General features: G+C 43.1%; 1 protein-coding gene across 1 annotated transcript; it reads right to left on the reverse strand.

The window, feature by feature from the left end:
* Nucleotides 1-6,969: 6,969 nt before the first annotated feature.
* Nucleotides 6,970-14,644, reverse strand: LOC309703558 (nuclear factor 7, brain-like). The gene is made up of 2 exons (XM_082528470.1): nt 14,523-14,644; nt 6,970-9,179 (listed from the first exon to the last, which is right to left on the reverse strand). Exon 2 carries the CDS (start codon nt 9,160-9,162, stop codon nt 7,771-7,773), a length of 1,392 nt encoding a protein of 463 aa, XP_082384596.1. The 5' UTR covers nt 9,163-9,179; nt 14,523-14,644; the 3' UTR covers nt 6,970-7,770.
* Nucleotides 14,645-21,326: the final 6,682 nt, after the last annotated feature.

The following is a 21,326-nucleotide window of genomic DNA, read 5'->3' on the forward strand; positions in this document are numbered from 1 at the left end:
GCTGATCCTGCCACGATTTGTTCCCCCGGTTCAAATCACGGACAAACAGGATCTCACAGCTATTTATGTTTTTAAACCCATTTTGCACAGAGGCATTTTTTGAAAAATGTATTGCTAACAATGTTGAATATTATTACACAGGGGGAAAAAAACAACTACAGTAAAATAATCACACCGTGACGCCTCTGCCTTTGTAAATGGAGGGACAGTAACTGTGTGTATGTAAGCGTGTAAACCTGCAGATGGTCAGATTAACAGTATTTTGTCTCTGAGTCTGTGAAGAGGAAAGGAAGCATACGGTCTGGATTATGGATGATATGGTTCTGTATTTGTGAATACTCAGCATTCCCACCATCAGCTCCTCTCACTGCTCTCTCAGTAGAGAAGAAGTTCCAGAGGATCAGAGTGAATCTGGACTGGAACAGAGGAAAGCTGTCGTTCTCTGATCCTGATACTAACACACACATACACACCTTCACACACACTTTCACTCACAGAATGTTTCCATATATTGACACTGTTGGTAAAGTGAAGGTGTGTCCGTTGAAGGTGTCAGTGTCAGTGCAGCAGATGAGTTGAGGATGATGATGTTTCTAATGTTGTTTCCTGTCAGTGAGTTGAAGCTGTTAAACTGCAGCTGTCCTCCTGCTGCCTCGTTATTCCAAAGCTCTTTGTTTCTCTTTTAGTTTCACTGTTTCTTTCTGTTTCTGCTGTCCACCTTTTCACATGGAAAATCATTTCACTTCACTGTTTCTCACTGAATGACTCCCCAAACTAGATTTGAAATTCTATCAAGTTTCTAATCATTCCAAGTGATTCATGTTTCTATTTGATGTGTAAATGGAGATGATTTAGTTTGCTGGGATATGGACTGACATGTGTTGAATGGGAGGAGCAGTTTGTTGTTGTCTTCTTGTCTGTTTATGACAACAATAAATATGTTGTTGAAACAATGATTCATGTTTAACTCCATATATGAAATGTTTCTGATCTTTGAATTCTGTTTGATTAAAGACTTTCTTCATGACACAAATGAGATTTCAGTGTATTAATAGAACTAAATAAGCTCAGAGTTGAAAGGCTGGAGTATTATGTACGTGCTTCACTGTCAGGATCTTCAGGGGGATTCAAAGGGAAACATCAAACTGCTGTAATGAGATAAACTAGTTGGGCTGAACACACTTATCTGTAGTTTGTCTCCATCCAGGATCATCAGAATATAATGAACATGTGTGAAGAGCCACAAAATGCTGCTGCCCTCTCAGCATGATGAGCTCCAGCCTTTGTTAGCAGGACAACAGGAAACATGAGACAACTTTCAGAGACAGTAACCAACTGTGGCCACAAGATGGCAGCAGCTGATCTGAGATCCTTTATTGGACAGAAGGACTCTGCTCTGTGACGTCATCAGAGAGACGGCCTTCACTCTGATAGATCTGACGTCATGTCTGCACTGCGATGATGAAAGCTGATAAACACATTGTTATTGATCCATGAAATCACCTCTGTCCTCTCAAGTGTAGCTGTTTACAGAGCTGAAGAAGTCCTTCATCATCAAAACAGACAAACATGTATTTCCTGTATTAAGTGACGTCATCCTCACTCTGACCTCTTACATACATTCTGTTCAGTTTTCCTGCTGTAAGAAATAAAGTGTGTGAAAATAGAAATGCAGGGAAACATCCATTAATCACAGCTGAGCCGTTTGTTTCTGACTCACATTCAATGAGGCTTCAGGTGTAAATACCTCAGAAGTGTTTGTGAGTTCAGTAGAAGCAGACCCAGTCGACCATCATGGCCTCCACAGCACTACACAATGCAACAGAAAGGCCTTCATCATCTGCTGAACCACCTCTGAACCACGGCGCTCTCCCTGCATCTAAAAGCTGTTAGTCAGGATGAGATGCTGCTGTGATCGCTCACAATTTACCTGTGAGACCTTTGTAAATATTGTCTTTGTTTCTGGAGGAAACACCTTTAGTCTGTTTGTATTTGGAGTGCAGATCTGGGCGTCCATCACTTTAACCTGCACACGTTTAGTTATTGAGTGTAGTTGATGTTTGGCAGCATTTTATAAGTGACAGTTCATGAACGGTGAAGGAACAGAGGACGCCTGACCATCCTACCTGTGTCAGTAAGAAGACTTTCATCACAACTTCACAACTTAACACAACTGAAACCTGAATTCAGTGTTGCATAGTTTACTAACAGTGTGTGCTGACACTGAAGTTAGCAGTTTGTTTCCTAAGAGCTGCTGGGACAAACCACAGTGACCGGCTACAGAGTTTAGTTAAGGTGGTTCTAACATGTGACCTGTTGAATTATTTACAGGGATTTATTTTTCATTTAAATCATCATTTGTGAAGTTTTTATGAAGTTTACTTCTTTTATGTTCTTTGTGTAACGTTTAGATTTTCTTCTCTGGTGTTTTAACTCTTCAGGTTTCCTGTAACAGAGATGTAAACCACCGTTTTCTGATGCTGCTGCACTGTGACATAGACACGGCCACTTTATTAGGCACACCTTTCTGACTGCAGGTTATAACCCCTGCTGGAAACATCCCACAGATTTGGATCCTTATTGCCATCACAGCACCACACAGCTGCTCCAGATGCTGCAGGATGCTGGTCAGGGCTCTAACAGTGAAACTTTACTGAAAGTAACAAACCTGAGAGGAAATAAACTTCTGATCTAGCGGCTACAAGGAAAGAAGAAACAGGAAAACATGGCAGAGGCAACTGTTTCTGTTAGTTTCTGTTAGTTGGACACTGCTAGCACCACAGCACCCATGCTATCTTGCATAGATGGAGCGCTTTAGGTTGAAGTTGCAAAATGTTGCTTTTTTTTTGTTTCTTTCTTTGTTTTTTGTTTTGTGCAAAGCAGGAGATGAAGCATCACTGAATATGTTTCCAAACCAACTTCATTCTAAGCCAAAGACTAGAAAATATGGTGAAGCAAATCTTCCCTTTGGCTTCACCTGCACAAGTGCCGAGGTAGGTCTCCCTGCAGGGTTGGTTTTCCCTTCATCAGAGCGCGCTGGGCTGTTTAAATCACGGACAAACAGGATCCCACAGCTGTTTATGTTTTTAAACCCATTTTGCACAGAGGCATTTTTTGAAAAATGTATTGCTAACAATGTTGAATATTATTACACAGGAAAAAAAACAACTACAGTAAAATAATCACATCATGACGCCTCTGCCTTTGTAAATGGAGGGACAGTAACTGCCTGTAAAACCTGCAGACAGTCAGATTAACAGTATTTTGTCTCTATCTATCATTCTGCAATTCATCTCATGTAAACAATAACGTGGCGCACAGCGTGACGTGAAAATAGCCACATACCTTTGACGTTGTGTGACAAACTCTGTATTCCTCGTCCACACGTAAACGTAAAAAATGATTTTTAAAAAAATCTCAGTTTTTGGTGATTTGAAATGCCGTTTACGTGGACGAAACAGCTGCATGTTCAAAAATACACGTGTAGGTGTGGAACCTAGCGTAAAAGAGTTAGTAGTTTATTTTATTACTACCTGTAATTTATTGCAGATTACTTGTATTTGCTTAATTGTTTACTAAATGTTTGAGGTGTGAAATGAAACCACAATGGAGTTTGAAAACAAAATCTGTGTGTGTGTGTGCGGTTGGAGGATGTGTGCGTGCGTGCGCGCGGGGGGGGGGGGCAAACATTTTTCTTGTAAAACAAAGGGGGGCCCAGCAAAAAAAGTCTGGGAACCACTGCTCCAGGGCATGAAGCAGGTATGAAGGAGATCAAGACTCCAGACATCCAGAGGCCCCCAGAACACAAGAGACCAAGGAAGACCAACAGAGGGGCAGCCGCGCCACTGTCCCAGTAAGAGCTGAGGAGAGTCCCAGATGAGCAGCAGCCGCGGAGCAGAAGTCAGGGGGGGTTGCAGTGATGCGCCCGTGAGCTCCGCCGGCAGCCAGCTGTGCCTGAGTGACCGAGCCCTAGGCCGAGAGGCCGGGGGCACCCCACCCCCGAAGTGGCCCGAGCGAGCCCCAGTGCTCCAGGCCCCGACAAGCGGCCACCGAGGAGTGAGCCGGTGTGTACCTGGACGCCCATCCCTGGACACAAAGAACCGCCAATGCACCGATGTCTGAGGGTGTCTGCCACTGGCAGAGGAAGTGGTTGGGGGTGGAGATAGGCCTCCAAACCTTGGAGGGCCTGAGATGTCCCCAGAGAGGTGGCGTCTGATACCCAACCTGACATATAGACACAGACATACAGGTACACACAGATACAGACATCCATTCTCACCCTCATGCTCTCATATGCACTTACTCCACACTCAACCAACGTGGAGACAGACATAAAGAGACGCTGTACACACAATCACACTCCCCAAGCATACTCTACAAACTGGGTCTAGGTACCCTTGCCCCTGGAGGGGGGAACTGCACCCAGACCCAGGTGGTGTTACCCTTTTCCCTGGGGTGGGGAGAGGCAGACCGCCCCGACTCCGCAGCAGCAGGGAGGCCCCACACTCCAGACCGCAGTCGGACGGCCAACTCCTCCTCCTAGCCCCCCCCACTCCAACAGGCCGCAGAGAACGGGGGTGAGAGAAGACTCCAAACCTCCCTCCGCCCACTCATATGAAGTGTTGATGCATGTGTGTTCTAAGGTGCATTTAAAACCCAGGAGGGCATGGAGCTATCTGCCAGAGAGCAGCAGGTAAGCGCCTAGTCCCTCCTGCTAGCCCTCAATGTCTACGTGTATTTAAAATTGAGAGGTGGGTAACAACACCGGGGGTGAGGTGTACACCCTCATGGTCTATGGGATACCGTGTAGCGTGCCCACCCGCAAGATCCTATATGTATGTGTAATAAGAGTGTGAGTAATGTGAATGTCTAAGTTGTGGGATAAAATTGAGGCAGAGGCAGCCAGAAGGGGACAGAGGGGGGGATGCCACAATCATAAAACAATAATGGGATCCCCTGGGGCCAGCTCCCCTGCTGACCCCAGTAGGCACCCCCATACTCTGCAACCCACTAGGGAAAGGGGGCCCAGGCTCATCCGGTCCGGGGCCTAGTTCAGCAGCGCCGCCTGGCCCCACAGATCCCGGGACAGCCCACCCGACCCCACCACAGAGAAAACTGCACCCACCCCGTCATCCGCTCATCTTCCAGACTACACAAGACAATGGCTGAGATCTTCCTCCACCTCTCCTGTATCTCCCCCTCCTGCAGAGTGAGTTCCTGAAGAACACCCTTATTCACAGTCTTCCTTACACACTGCTTCACCTTATCTCTTTTGATTAAGAATAAAGTTACTATTAGTAAAAGCACACAATCTATGTCCCATGTCTCTCAACAGTCATGAAAAATGCAATCAAAATAATTTACTATACTTTTTAAAATCAGGTTATTTAACAGTAAAATGTGAAAGGGTTAAATAATTTTGCAACCAATCAGAAAGATTTCACTATTTCCCTTTTGTGCACTTATAAGGTATTTCCTATGCTCTTTTTCATTTTGTAGGTTAGCCTCCTGTCATCTACTCCCTGTTCTCTGGAGAATTTTGGATGTTTATTTTTTACCTCTGTGCATTGTGAAGGCAAATTTCTTTTCTCACGTATCAATCACATATTTAATCATATCACATTAGTTATAGTAATAACACTTTCTCACTTTACTATAGTAAGAGCACTCCTGTCACTAGTTTGCATGCATGTGGAATGTTAACACAGTGAGGCCATTGTAATGGGAGACATTGAACAGATAGTGAGACTCCTTCTGCTTATCAGGGATGTAAATCCTTAGCTGACGGCCAAGCAGAAATGAATCAAATAGACCAATACGGCAAAGCTGGGATGGCCCATTTGGTAAAGTAAATCCATTGGGAATCTTTTTTTGCCTTTAGACAATAATTCTGATGGCAAAAGAACCAAACGGGACAGGCAACAAAAAAAAAAGTCTCAAATTTTGTGTTTTTATGACTTTATGGGTTATAAACAGTTAAAGCAACATGTTGATAAATTGTTTATTTGTCATTGTAAATCAAAAATCTCAAAATTCCCATGCAACCACCAAGTTTTAATCATCATCATACTATAATTTTCATGTGTGTGTGTGTCTCCAGATGTTCCCAAACTCCTCCTAGAATAAAACTGTATCTATAATTTGCTTTTAAAATCTATTTACTTTCATTCCTTTTCAAAAAGACTTCCAAAACCTGTTTTCTACATTGGAATTCAAAAATTGTTGGAATGTGTTTTGCATTAATAGTTTAATTGAATTAAATTGCCTATAGGTGTGAGTGCGAATGTGTCACGATCCTGGGTCTTTTGACCCAGCATTTTGAGTTTTAGTTTATTTTGATGTTTATGGTTTATGTTTAAGTTCATTGGGTTTCCTAAGTTAATTTGTTTATTAGTTTCCTCTTGTGTTTTCAACCCCTGTGTTAAGTCTTCCTTGTCCATTTCATGTTTCCTGTTTTATTTTGAAAGAGGTCCTGTGTTTATTGTGTTTAGTTTTACGTTTCCCTTGTGACGTTGTTGTATTCATTTGTTTCAGCTTTTCCCCATGTGTTGCCACTTCTCCTGATCATCTCATGTGTGTATTTCCTGTGTTCAGTTTCGCGTCCTCCCTGATAGCTGTGTGATTCTCCCTGTGTTTTTAATCTATGATTTATTATTAGTTTTCCCACTTTGGTTTTCCACCGTTTTGCCTTGTTTTTAGCAAATAAAGCTGCATTTTTGAGTTCACATTCCGTCTTGGTGACTTTTACATTTGGGTCCTCTCCTGCCTACACACAGCCGTTTTGTGACAGAATGGTTGTTTGTCTCTACGTGTTAGCCCTACGACAGACTGGTGACCTGTCCAGGTTGCACCCTGCCTCTTGCCCTAAGATGGCTGGAATAGGCTCCAAACCTCACAAGGATAAGCGAAAGAGAATAGATTGAATGTCTAAATAAGTAAAACAATCAAAAATAAAATTGTAAGTGAATTTACTGATGCATACTTTATTGCACAATTCATTATTAAAGCACAAAATGATTTATTTGGTGCATGTGAAAATTCTGGTCCTCTATAATGAATGCTGATTAAGCTGTTTAGGCTTATGTGTTGTAGGTATTTTAAGGGTTACAAATATCAGAAAAGGTATGTATAACAATCACTATAAATAGCTGACTATAATATGAGCCACACCATATACAGGGTGGGACCATTTCCATGGTTAGTAAATACATTTGTTGCCTTTAAAATTCTCACTTTGATTTTGATCAAGGCCATGCAACAACTGCCTATATGGCAATCTTCATGCATGCGCAATCAACCATGTAAGCAGATCCAAAAGGTTGATTCAGTTCATCTGGACGCAGCAGGTCAGCTGAGACTGAAGAAGTCACTTGTATGAGTGACGAAATTTTTCTCCCACTGAAAATGCCACATCCAGATCTTTCAATGTTCATGATGAATACATACACAAAATTATCATTAATCATATTGGATCAATCAGTACATACTCGATAAGATCTCTTATAACAGTGTATAGTAATTACAATTGATTAACATTTTCTGAATATTTAAAATAAGTAAAATCAATTAAATTACTGTTGGAAAGACCATGATAATAGTTTACTCATTGTTAATTAGCAGATGTACTAAGTCTCCTCAGGCTGGTTGTGCTCAGAAATTCCATAAACAAAGACTAAACCTGTGAAAATTTATGACAAACTGCAGGAAGACAGCTGCAGTTTAACAGCTTCAACTCACTGACAGGAAACAACATTAGAAACATCATCATCCTCAACTCATCTGCTGCACGGACACTGACACCTTCAACGGACACACCTTCACTTCATTCCTTGTATTAATGTATGGAAACATCTTCTCAGTGAAAGTGTGTGTGAAGGTGTGTATGTGTGTGTTAGTATCAGGATCAGAGAACGACAGCTTTCCTCTGTTCCAGTCCAGATTCACTCTGATCCTCTGGAGCTTCTTCTGTACTGAGAGAGCAGTTTCTGGACCTGATAGAGAGCGTGCTGAATATTTTCCATTATAAAATCCTATTCTCCATGAACCAGACCGTATGGGACCCTTCCTGTGGTCAGACTCTGCTAACACACCGAGTCCCCACCGTATACTGTCTCCAACATCAACATCCCAGCTGTGAGTCCCTGAGTTAAAGCCCTCAGAGCCCAGGACAGAGCAGTAGTAATCAAACCGCTCTGGATTATCAGGAAGCTGCTGCCTCTCTCCTCCATAACTCACACTGGTCAGATCTTCAGACAGGATGAGCTCTGGACTTGCAGTGTTTGGGTCCAGAATGAGAGGAGTGTAGAAGACCATGTCCTTCTTATTATTCCAGATGTTGAAGGTCAGGTTGCCCAGGTGTTTGGCCTGGTCTATCAGAGCTCCTGAGGGCAGCTGTGGATCATCCAGCAGGGGGCAGCGCTGGACTCTTTCCACTGCAGCCTTGTAGTTGTGCAGGAATGAGACGTCTTCAGCTCTCAGCTCCTCCTCTGTGGCTCTGACTGTGTCTGAAAGAGCTGCTATCTCTCTGCTCAGAGCCTCCATCTTCTCCTTCATCATCCCACTCTTCTGCTCCTCTTCCTCCCTCAGTGCAGCCAGTCTGGCCTCCTCTTCCTCTGCTAGAAACTGGTGAAGCTTCTTAAACTGCTCCTTAATCTGCCTCTCTGTGTGTCGGGCCTGGACCTTAATGTGTTCTGCTGTTTGATCAAACTTCACTTGAACTTCCTCACAAACCTTTAACTTCTTCTTTAAGGGCTCCAGAGTTTCCTGAAGTTCCTTCTTGTGTTGTTGTGCAGCTTCATCGATGGGTCTGAATCTGTGATTGGTGTGTTTTTTTGAGTCTCTGCAGACGAGACACACTGGCTGCTGATGGTCCAGACAGAAGAGTTTGAATTTCTCAGAGTGCAGACTGCAGAGAGCCTCTGAAGCTCTCTGATCTCTCTCCTGTAAGAACGACTCACACAGGTTCTTTAAAGCCCAGTTTAAAGGTGGTGCATCCATTGAAGATCTTCTCTTACAAACTGGACACTGGTGTGTTGGTCTCTTTCTCCACCATCTCTTCAGACAGTCTTTACAGAAGCTGTGGCTACATGACAGAACAACAGGATCTCTGAAGACCTCCTGACAGACCGTACAGCAGAGATCCTCCTCTGATCTGGAAGCCATTGAGTCTGTGAGTGAAGCTGAAAACAGCAGACAGGAAGTACAGTCAGTCCTGGCTCCCGTCCGACCTCTACTACCTTCACTGAAGCATTATCTCAGTTCTCAAGTGTGCGAGTCTGTATTCACATTCTCGCTTAGTCTGGACCTTGTAAGTCCACACGGGAGTCCGGACTTGGCGAGAATGCGAGTATGGAGTTGCGATTTGTACAATTGGAACACCAGCGTACTTGATGATGTCACAGCTCCGGAGTTTTTACTGCCATCCCCTTAATCTAACTGCGATTAATATGGTATGAAGCTTAACTTTAATCTCAGCCAAACTGATTTACTCAGGAACAAATAAAAGACTGAAATAAACCAAACAGATTTAGAAGATATTTAGGAGACTTACATATCATGTTTAACCTGAGCCTCAACCTCCCGGTCTGCTCCTCTCCGAAAACGTCAGATCTTGCAAATATGTGATATCTTGATAAATCGAGCAGATATTTGAAGCTTACACAGCTACAGTCTCACCTGAAAATATCTTCAAAGATTATTTTGTGACCCAGAAAGAGTATATTTAAAAGTCTTTAGCCACACTCCTCCGCCATTGCCCATTTCAGTTTTGGACAAAATACATCCTGGGATATTTAGCTGTACCAAGTACACACAAATCACCACCAACGCATGCTCGATAAAACTGGGAATTTTTCACGTTCTCGGCTTGACGCGTACTTTAAATTGCAACAGAATGGCACGCCATTTCAGCCAAATATCGCGAGTTTTGTAACACGTCTGGTTATGAAATGGTGTAAAAAAAAAAAAAAAAAAAGAAAAAAAAAAGAATGCCATTTAATAATTCAGGACGCTGTAAAAAAACAACAACAAAAAAAACACAAAAATAAAACGGCCTTATGCCGTATTTTATGCCAGAGAGTGGCGCCTTGAACACCCCTTCTGAGCAGCTGAAGAGAACGCAGTTTTTACGTCACTCAGCAGAAAACAGTGTTCAAAGATGAAAGATAAAAATGGCATTTTTTCCAGTGTTCAGCGTCAATCAAAGAAGCGCAGACCACAATAATTCATCACAGATTGTTGCTGCTAAGTGACTGTTTATTGGGTACCAATGCGTGTCACAGTTTTTACTTGTATTATAATCCCACTGTGCATTTTGATGTGTTTAAAGCACGATCAAACAAGCAAACAACAGAATGCTTTTTCTGAAACAAGTGGAGGCCTTAACGGTGTCTTTTACAGCAGCTCTGCTCATTTCTGATCTTCTTTCTTATTTTCCCCTTCACTTCTCTTAACCTTTAACTTAAGTCTTAGTACATGATGGCAGAATCGAATTGCTGTGGTTTCATGTTAGTTCTGGTCATTCAAGTGGAGTGTCGTCGCCCAAGAAGGAGACGTTACAGACCATCTCCTCCTTCTGTAATCATTGGAAATGTGAGATCGCTCCTGTTGAGGATAATAGATTGCTTAATATACATAAGAGTTACAGGGACTATAGTTTGTCATTGCTTGCCATATTATAATATGGCGGTTGCTAGGGGGTAAGAAAACATATAGAATAATAGCTTTGGAATGTAAACAAAGAACTAGGGTGCAGGACAGGTAGCAACAGTTACTTAGGGTGAGGGATAGACAAATGGGAAACGGATATTACCTTAAAAGGAGATGGGGGTTATGTGTTTTTCCATTGTGGGGGTGTTTACTGTACAGGGAGGAGACCAGGACTGTTGTGTGTGGAATTCTTTAGATCAGTCATTAGAATAAGACTGGGCTCATCTCCAGATGCATCGCTGGACTCCACACTGCCGACCTTCACCCAGTATGTGACCTGCCCCGCCATAGGCATTAAAACATGATACTTACTGTACGCCAATGCAAAAGAGGCATACAGTCCATGTAGTCCATGTCCCTGTGTACGAGACCGTCGTACGCAGGGAGCCACCAATCACCCACACAGTGCAGAGATGGTCGAAGGAGAGCATGATCAAGCAAATAAATGACAGAAACTTTTATCAAACCACTGTTTTGCTTAGTTTAAAGTAATACCACTGGATAATAGCCTTCGATTTTAAAAATATTAACAGCATCTCAGGAATATTTTTGCCCTTTCAACATGCATTAAAAAAAACAGATATGCAGTTTTAAAACAGACCTGTATGCACGTTTTCTGAACTGTGGTGTAAATAAGTAATCTCAAGAAAAGAAAAAAAAAAAAGAATTGTTTTCCATGTAAACTGGAAATGTCCTTCTCAATGTCACCTGAGTACTCTGGAAGTCTTACACGAATTTTAAACTTAACACCAGAGAGTGGGACATCACACTTTCCCTCTCTCTGTCTGTAGTCCCAGCCTGCTTCAAAATGGCCACCATCGTCCCTGTACCCAAATCCTCCACCATCTCCTCACTGAACGACTGGCGACCTGTAGCCCTGACCCCCATCGTAAGCAAATGCTTCGAGAAGCTGGTCAGGGACTTCATCTGCTCTGCACTACCCGACTCACTAGACCCTCTACAGTTCGCATACCGCCACAACAGGTCCACTGATGATGCCATAGCCCTGACACTACACACTGCCCTGTCACACCTGGAGAAGAGAGACACGTATGTGAGGATGCTGTTTGTAGATTACAGCTCAGCATTCAATACTATCGTTCCCTCGAAGCTGGACAGGAAACTGCAGGATCTAGGACTGAGCAGCTCCCTCTGCAGCTGGATCCTTAGCTTCCTGTCTGACAGACGCCAAGTGGTCAGGCTGGGCAGCATCACCTCATCCCCCGTCACACTGAACACTGGTGCTCCACAGGGGTGTGTACTGAGCCCTCTCCTGTACTCACTCTACACCTACGACTGCACAGCCACTAACAGCTCCAACATCATTGTGAAGTTTGCGGACGACACTACAGTGGTGGGTCTTATCACCAACGGTGATGAGACAGCTTACAGGGAGGAGGTCAGCGCCCTGACCCACTGGTGTCAAGACAACCATCTCACCCTCAACGTCGCAAAGACAAAGGAGTTGATAGTGGACTTCCGGAGGTGCAGAGAAGTACACACCCCCATCACCATCAGCGGCGCTGCTGTGGAGAGAGTGAGCAGCTTCCTTGGTGTACATCTGGCTGAGGATCTTACGTGGTCAGTACACATAAACAAAACAGTGAAGAAGGCGCAGCAGCGCCTCTTCTTTCTCAGGAGACTGAAAAGATTCGGCATGAACCCCCGCATCCTCAGGACCTTCTATCGCTGTGCCATTGAGAGCATCCTCACTGGATGCATCACCACCTGGTATGGCAACAGCACCGCCTACAACTGCAAAGCTCTCCAGCGAGTAGTGCGGTGCTCTGAACGGATAATTGGAGGTGAGCTTCTCTCCCTCCAAGACATCTACAGGAAGCGGTGCCTGAGGAAAGCGGGGAGGATCATCAAGGACTCCAGTCACCCCAGCCATAAACTGTTCAGACTACTTCCATCAGGAAGGAGGTTCTGCAGCATCCGGTCCCGTACCAGCAGACTGAGAGACAGCTTCTTCCACCAGGCCATCAGACTGCTGAACACGTCATAGACACCTCAGCTTCACTACTGGAACTTCAACATTATGCACTCCATACTGTACAGTAATGCCACTGTTTTGCACATGTCTCACTCTGTATATTTTATTTTATATATTCTATTTATTGTTTACTCTATTTAATTTGTAAAATATGTGTACACACACACACACACACACACACACGTAGAAAAATATTTAGTATACACATCCAGAAATGCATATACTATTATATATTGTACATATATTTATTAGTTTCAGATGTAGCCATTCTTGTATTTTGCTTGTTTACATTATTGTATTTTGCACAACTCTGTTGCTTGTGAAGCTCGCACACAAGAATTTCACTCACATGTGCTGTACCAATGTACCTGCACATGTGATGTGACAATAAAAGTGATTTGATTTGATTTTGATTTGATTTGACACGTACTTCTCTAAAAGAGTGACTCAGGTGTGTAGCTCCAAAGGATACAGGAAATGCACTGATTTCCATGACAGAATCATGTTTGTTTAATGCAGTTTCCTCTGAGCGCTTGAAGATCACTGACATCATGACCCTTAGCCTCATTTTTTCTCCAGAGTCACTGAATCTTTTGATAAAATGTATTTTGATGCTTCCAGAGGATGAAATATTTCAAGTCTTCACAACTTTACAGTGAGGAAAATTATTCTGAAATTGTTGCACAATTTGTTAATGGAGTTTTTTGCAGATTGATCAACCTCCCCCCGTATTTCTTTCAGATCATCTCTGCTTCTCTAAGATGTTCTTTTAATATTCAATCATGTTACTGACCTGTTGCCAAGTAACCTAATTACTTTTAAAATGTCCCGCCAGCCTTTCCTTTTTAGAACCACTTATTTTTCCAGCCTTGCCCCATACCAACTGTTTTGAAACATCATATTCAAAAGGAGTTATTTTAACGACATAGTCTAGGTTTAAACATTTGAGATGTTTTCCATGTTCCACTGTGAATAAATTACGGCTTTGAGATTTGCAAATCACTGCTTCCTTTTTTTAAATTTATATTTTTACACAGGAGTCCTGTCAGAAAGATGTATCTGCCTGGGAAAAAAAGTAATCTGCTCTCTAATGTTAACACTTTTTTTGACCTGTGCACTGCCACAACACCGAACACTAAACCCCTCTATGTCCACTACACTATACTGAAACCTACTATACAGTTTTTTCTTCATTTAATCATTTGCTGTAAATGCTTTATAGCTGTGTTTATCAATATCCACTGCTGTAACGTTTAGATAAATTAAGTTTACTTTATGTCATATATATATAGATATCTATATCATGTCCTCCATTTCTGTATGCAATATTTTAAATTAAGTATTCAGCTCATTCACCTAAATGACTCATAAACCAAAACAGGGCAGATTTAATACATTGGAGGTATTCGTTCTTTATTTTTATTATTTAAAGGTTAAGAGAACTGAAGAGGAAAATAAGAAAGAAGATCAGAAATGAGCGGAGCTGCTGTAACAGACACAGTTAAGGCCTCCACTTGTTTCAGAAAAAGCATTCTGTCGTTTGCTTGTTTGAGTGGGATTATAATACAAGTACAAACTGTGACACGCATTGGTACCGAATAGGCACTTCTTTGACTGAGTGAAAGGAGTTGAAAGTAATTGGATGAGAGAACCATGGGGAAGGCCGTGCATGATTTCAAGAAAAGGGCGTTTTAAACACCGCCACAGCTGACACGGAACACCAGAAAAAACACCGTTTTTATATTTGAACGCAGTTTTCTGCTGTGCGACGTAAAAAGCGGCGTTCAAAGACCGGTAAAAACTTTTTGCTCAAACTCACATTCAGTGTGTGGAGCGTCAGCAGCTTGAAGCAGTAGTGTTGGAGTTTTCCACGTTTCTCTCCTGTAGCTGGACTCACTCAGAGGAAGCTGCTAGTTTGGTCTGAGCTCAGTCTGATCGTCTGTGCGTCTCTCTGCACTGAGGAAGAGGAACAGCCTGTTTCCTGGTTTGTCGCATTTGAATAACATGAGGGGCGGAGCTTAATTCAACTGCCTTTTAGGTTTTGTTTCACCCAAAAACGAGAGTGTGTTTCATTGCAGAGTTCAGTCGTTTACCTGCCAGCAGCTGTGAAACCGCATGTTCAGGTAATAAATTGTGACTCAGTGGTGCAGCTGTTTGGTAGCTTTTCTTTTAGACTTTGTTCTGGTTATTTGTGGAATAAAATGATTAAATAAAGCTATTTTTTATGATTTTTATATACACATTGCTATGTGTTCATTAAAGATTTGGCACTACATTAAAGCACGGTCAAAAGCTTCAGTGAGTGCTATTACTGAATTGAATTATCGTGATTAACATTTAGAAGTGCAGAGGGTTTTGCAAAACATGCTTACACATTATAAATGGTAAATAGCCTGTATTTTTAAAGCGCTTTACACATTCAGTCCTCCACCCATTCACACACACATTCACACACTGGTGATGGTAAGCTATATTGCCATCATAACTGGTTAAAGTCAGGGGGATATTTTCTGGGCCAAGGGAGTCTGAACATAATGTCCTGAACTTAGATAATAAATAGAACCAGTTAGTTAGTTTGGTTATCTGTTGAAGCTGGGTCTGTTTGTTGATGTGAAGCCAAACGTACTTAAACTTTTTAGGTTAAACCAAGCAGAAGCTTCACCAAACGTCTGGCCTGTGAAATGTGGTGAGGACACAGACTCAACCATGCTGTGCTGAAGTTTTGGTCTGTAAATGATGCAGCAGATAAGAGATAAGAGAGTTTTACCTGAGACTTACATCACTTATGTCTCCATGCATTGAAAACCTGATATGATTCATACAGAAACTAAAGAGAAGTGAGTCTCGCCCCTCTGTTGTACAGGCACTGCTGATGTTCCTGGGCCTGGAACAAATTTTCCCATAACAACCTCCCATCATGTGTAGCTTTGCTCTCAGGTCCAGGACGTAAAAAGCAATGTTTTTCCTGGTCATTAAACGCCACTTTGTACATCTCGCCGCGCCGTTTATGAGCACCATAAAAAACAGTTTATCGTGTCTCCTTCGTACTATCAAGATTTAACGTGTTTATCATCATGTGTACCAAGAAAACAAAGCATTTCTCTGTACAATGAAATTCTTTCTCTGCTGTCCACACACAGATGTCAGGTAATATGTACAATAGATACAATAAAATAGTACTACAATTTTAAAGTTTGAATGTATTTAATAAAGTAGATCCGTTGTCTCTTTGGAACTACTTCCATGTCTATAAAAAGACTGTTTTGTATTAGCATTAAATCTTGTGAACTCACTGCATTCCTGCGGCTCATTTCCTATTTAAACAGCGTCTCCCACAGGTCACATTTACATTAACAGTATGTGGCAGGATGAATGTTATCCCTCGGTCCAACCCACTTTCAGCCTGGCCCATTAGGGGGCGCTGGTATAAATAGTGGCCATTTGAGTGTCCCTGGGTCGCTTGCCTGTGATCTCCTTTTTGGTCACCTGACTTCCTCTTGGTGTGGTAGAGATCATTTGCGGGTTACTCCTCTGAAGTCTCCATCGCGGCTGGTCGTAGCCATAGAAGCCTCCTCTGAGCTATTCTGCTTACGTTCTATGACACGGCTTACTTGGTACGTAATCAACTTTTGTTACGCCTTCTATTCTGCCTTCTATTGTTCTTTTATAGTAATTATTTATTATGTTTCGCAGGAAGTGTGGGCCTTAGTTTTGCGCCAAGCTACGCGAACTGAAGTGCTGCTGTTTTGCCTTGCTGTGCTTTTACCGTCTGTTCCCGTTGTGAGAATTCTTTCCCTGCTGTTGTCAGCTTTTACAGTGGACGTCGGCGTGGACAACGGCCATATGCATGCCGGTTATCGGAGTCAGCTGGCGTGCATATTGATTGACTGTTAACTTGTCGTCGTGTGACGGCAAGTTGGAGCAGTACGGCGATTCCGTTTGCTCCAGATTTTAGAGTTTTATCCAGATTGTATGTTGTTTTATTGCTTTTGATTTGTAGTTTGGATTTTTGTTACACCACTGGTGGGAGGCCCTTTTTCTAGCTGTAGATCACCAGTGTGGTCTTGCAGGGTTATCCCCCGGTGCTACACATTAGTTTGTTGTAATATATTAAAATTTTCTTTGTTTCTTTTATTCAGATGCGGAGTGCCAACGTGGAGGAGACTAGGGTGCCTTGGTGGTGGGATCCCTTGAGTGTACACACCCGCCTTGTTTAGTTTATTAGTGTGATAGTGTCACAGGCTGGGTCTCTGACCCAGCACTCTGAGTTTTCTTTGTATTTTTTGATATGTTATTAGTTTGTGTTATTTCCTATTTGCCTTTAGTTTAGGCAGTTATTGTTCCTGGGTTTTCTATGTTTTGGGGTTTTCTATTTATTTCATCACGTATTAGGTCTGTTAAGTTGTGTTGTCATTTCCTGTTTTATTCTGACAATGTCATGTGTTCTTTGTTCATTATATTTAGCTTTCCTCTCCTGGTCCTGTCATTAGGTTTATGTCTGTCAGCTGTTCCCCCATGTGTCCCTACTTCCCCTGATCACCTCATGTCTGTATTTAAGCCTTTTGTTTTCTTCATGCCATGGTCGGTTCGTCTGTTTAATCTCACCAGAGTTACAGTTATAGTCATGGTCTTAGCCTGTTTACCTCACCTCAGTCATAGTTCTAGTTTTCGTCTGTTATGTATTATTAGTCTTAGTCATGGTCTTTGCTTGTTATTTTCCACCACAGTCATAGTTTAGGTTTTGGTCTCAGTACCGTTTAGTATTTTGTTTCTTAGTGTTTTGCCTGTTTGTTTTGGTCTCTTGGTTCATTCCCTGCCGTCATCGCAATAAAGGTTCACTTTTCTGTTAATCATTACAATTCCTCGTCATCATCTGCTTTTGGGTCCTGTTTCCATTACACACCGGCGCACCCCGCCGTGACAGATAGTGTGTTGCACCTGTGTGTTGGTGTGTTTTCTTTCTTTAGTTTGTGTGTGGCATCCCTGCCCCTCCACTGGTAAGCCTCAGCTCTGAATACCTTTTTAAGCATATTTGTACTTGAATATTTATGATTGTGCTTTTATATGGTGTTTTAAATAATTATTAATAAATTGTCAATTTGTTTATTGTTGAACCTCGTCTCTGGATTGAGTATAGCGAACCTAAGTGCCTTTTCGGTGATTTAGTGTTATTTCCAGTATTCTCTGGGTGAAATTCCCAGGGTGGCGTTGTCATTCCTTAAAACTGTGAAGAGTAATTACTTTATATCCCAACCTAAAACCTTTTAAAAGGGCTGATTCAGTGCTGATTTTAAGGATTTAAAACCAGATTGGAAAACCTCTAAAACATTTTCCTTTCCAGAAAGGTCAGTAAATATAGCTGTGAACTATGTTTTCAAGAACAATACCTACGAAGCCTTAAAGCGAGACCCCACAAGCAGCTACAAAAAGAAAGTTATAGCTTGCCTTCAGGACCTTGAAAATGACAAAATCATTGACCGCCTTACATATCATCGCCTTTATCCAGGGGATGCCATACCCTGCATTTACGGACTTCCTAAAATCCACAAGGAAGATGTCCCACTCAGACCCATAGTCAGTAGCATAAACTCAGCCACTTATAACACTGCAAAACACCTTGCTACCATCCTTGCTCCTCTTGTGGGGAACAACCCACACCACATCAAAAACTCCACCGACTTCACCGAAAAGGTCCAGAAACTTACCCTGGATCCAGATGAAACCATGGTGTCCTTTGATGTAGTCTCTCTCTTCACTTGCATACCCACCACGGAGGCCGTGGAGACTGTCAGAAAACGACTACAAGAAGACAGCTCCTTGGAAGACAGGACCAACTTCACACCCGATCAGATTTGCACACTGTTAGACCTCTGCCTCACCACTACATATTTCAAATACAACGAAGGCTTCTACAGACAAAAACATGGCTGTGCCATGGGCTCCCCCGTGTCACCTATTGTAGCCAACCTTTACATGGAGGAAGTGGAAAGGAAAGCTCTTGGCTCTTTCAAAGGAAGAGTACCCAGCCACTGGTACAGATATGTAGACGACACCTGGGTCGAAATCGAGACACAAGAAGTGGAATCCTTCACTGCGCACATCCACGCTGTGGATAAAAACATCAAGTTCACCAGGGAAGACACAAAGGATAACTGTTTGCCTTTCCTGGACTGCGCTGTGCACATTGAAGAGAACGGCAACCTCAACATCGAAGTTTACCGGAAGCCCACACACACGGACCAGTACCTCCTCATTGACTCCCATCACCCTTTGGAACACAAACTTGGAGTAATTAGGACCCTACACCACCGGACAGAACATGTTCCCTCTAAGCCTGAAGGAAAAAAGAAGGAACACACACATGTAAAGGAAGCACTCAAAACATGTGGTTATCCTAACTGGGTGTTCATAAAGTCAGCAAAGAGGCACAGAAAAGAAGATCTGACACCAGCGAGGGAGGATAAGGAGGACAGACGTAACGACATTGTCATCCCCTATGTAGCCGGTGTATCAGAGAAACTCAGGAGAGTTTTCTCCAAGCATGACATCCCAGCAACACACTCAGACAAAAACTGGTTCACCCGAAAGACAAAACTCCTAAGCACAAACGTAACAATGTGGTGTATGCTGTACAGTGCAGCGAGGAATGCCCAGACCTCTACATTGGAGAGGCCAAACAGCCACTTCACAAGTGTATGGCACAACATAGAAGAGCCACCTCCACAGGACAAGACTCAGCAGTCCATCTGCATCTTAAGGACAAAGGACACTCTTTCGAGGATGCCAATGTTCACATTTTGGACAGAGAGGACAGATGGTTTGAAAGAGTGAAAGAAGCCATCTATGTCCACTGTGAGCGACCATCTTTGAACAGAGGCGGGGGTTTATGACACCAACTGTCTGCCATCTATAATCCTGTTTTGAGTTCCCTTCCCAGAGCCATGGGCCATCTGACCTCAGGAATTCGCATGATAAGGTGGGGCCAGGTTTCACAATGAGCTCGCCCGAAACCCTGGCTGATTGGGACCCACACCCATTTTTACACCTTGGCTCAGGCGATTAGAGGATCATCAGGGGGTCCTTTTGTCCCTCTGTGGGGGGTCACTCCCACTGGGTTTAAATCTGGGACTCCCCACCATTTGACCTTAGAACTGAAGAAGCTTCTGGGATGAGAGGTGAAACGTCTTGAAGCAACTTAAAGAAGTCCAGATGCTTTTCTTTGCAAGCTCCTTTGACTACGATGACCTGGATGACTGAGAACCTTCACAGACATCTTTTCAAGAAGTTTTGAAGGAAAATGTACTTTGGAGGAAGGGATTTATTTTGCAAGAAATGTGGGATCAAGAGCAGGTTTTTAATCAGAGGTTTGAGTACAGCATGTTTAAAATCTTTATGGACTACACCTGACAAAAACATGTGGTTTACCATCTCAAAAACCAAAGGTCCAAATGTAGGTAACACCTATTTTAAGAGTCGTAGAAGGAAAACATAATTTGAAGTTCCCGCAGGCTTAAAACAACCAGAAATCTCCTATAAAGAGGACAGAGTCACTGGCTTAAACCTATCAAAGACAACAGAGCAAGGAATAGAGACTAAGAGGTCATGAGCAGAATTAGAGATTTGAGCCCTGGTGGAGGAAACCTTCTTTTTTTTTTTTTTTTTTTTTTTTTTTTAAATGACATCAGAAACAGCAGTATGCGACATTACGTGATGGCAGAGCTTCAGTTCATCCTTTGTCATTTTTTTTTTTTTTTTTTTTTTAATAAATAGGACAGGGGGAATGAATGAGAGAGAGAGGGGGAGAGAAAGAAAGAAAACCCAAGGGGAGAAGAGACGGTGAGAAGGGGGGGGAAGAGAGACAAAAAAAAAAAAAAACTCCTGGGTCACCTGTATGGAGAAAAAACAAACAAACAAACAAACAAACAAACAGAGGAGACAGCAAACAACAAAGAGCAACATAATAATAGAGAAAGCAAAGCACCATCACAATAAACTAGCTAGTCATAGATATCAGTATTTACTAAGTAATAAACGATATTGTGCAGCACGCAAGATAGACAGCGCACAGTGTGCTTTGAGGCAGCAGCCAAGAAAGCTTTAGTCCGCGTCTGTGAATACCCATGTGTGCATACCTGTGTGGATCAGCATGCTTGCATTCCAAAGGTTTCTCCATGTAATGATCTGCTAGGGAGTGTGGGGGGGCCACAGCCCCGTCCTCCAGGGTGTGAAGTGGGTATGGAGGAGATCAAAACTCCAGACATCCAGAGGCCCCCAGAACACAAGAGACCAAGGAAGACCAACAGAGGGGCAGCCGCGCCACTGTTCCAGTAAGAGCTGAGGAGAGTCCCAGATGAGGGCTCACTCAGCAGCCGCGGAGCAGAAGCCAGGGGGGGTTGCAGTGACGCGCCCGTGAGCTCCGCCGGCCCCCAGCTGCGCCTGAGTGACCGAGCCCTAGGCCGAGAGGCCGGGGGCACCCCACCTCCAAAGGGGCCCGAGCGAGCCCCATGCCCCAGGCCCCGACAAGCGGCCGCCAAGGAGTGAGCCGGTGTGTACCCGGACGCCCACCCCCAGACACAAAGAACCACCAACACACCGACACCTGAGGGAGTCCGCCACCGGCAGG

The sequence above is a fragment of the Aulonocara stuartgranti genome (genome assembly GCF_965226115.1).
Source record: "Aulonocara stuartgranti genome assembly, chromosome: 3".
Taxonomy (NCBI): domain Eukaryota; kingdom Metazoa; phylum Chordata; class Actinopteri; order Cichliformes; family Cichlidae; genus Aulonocara; species Aulonocara stuartgranti.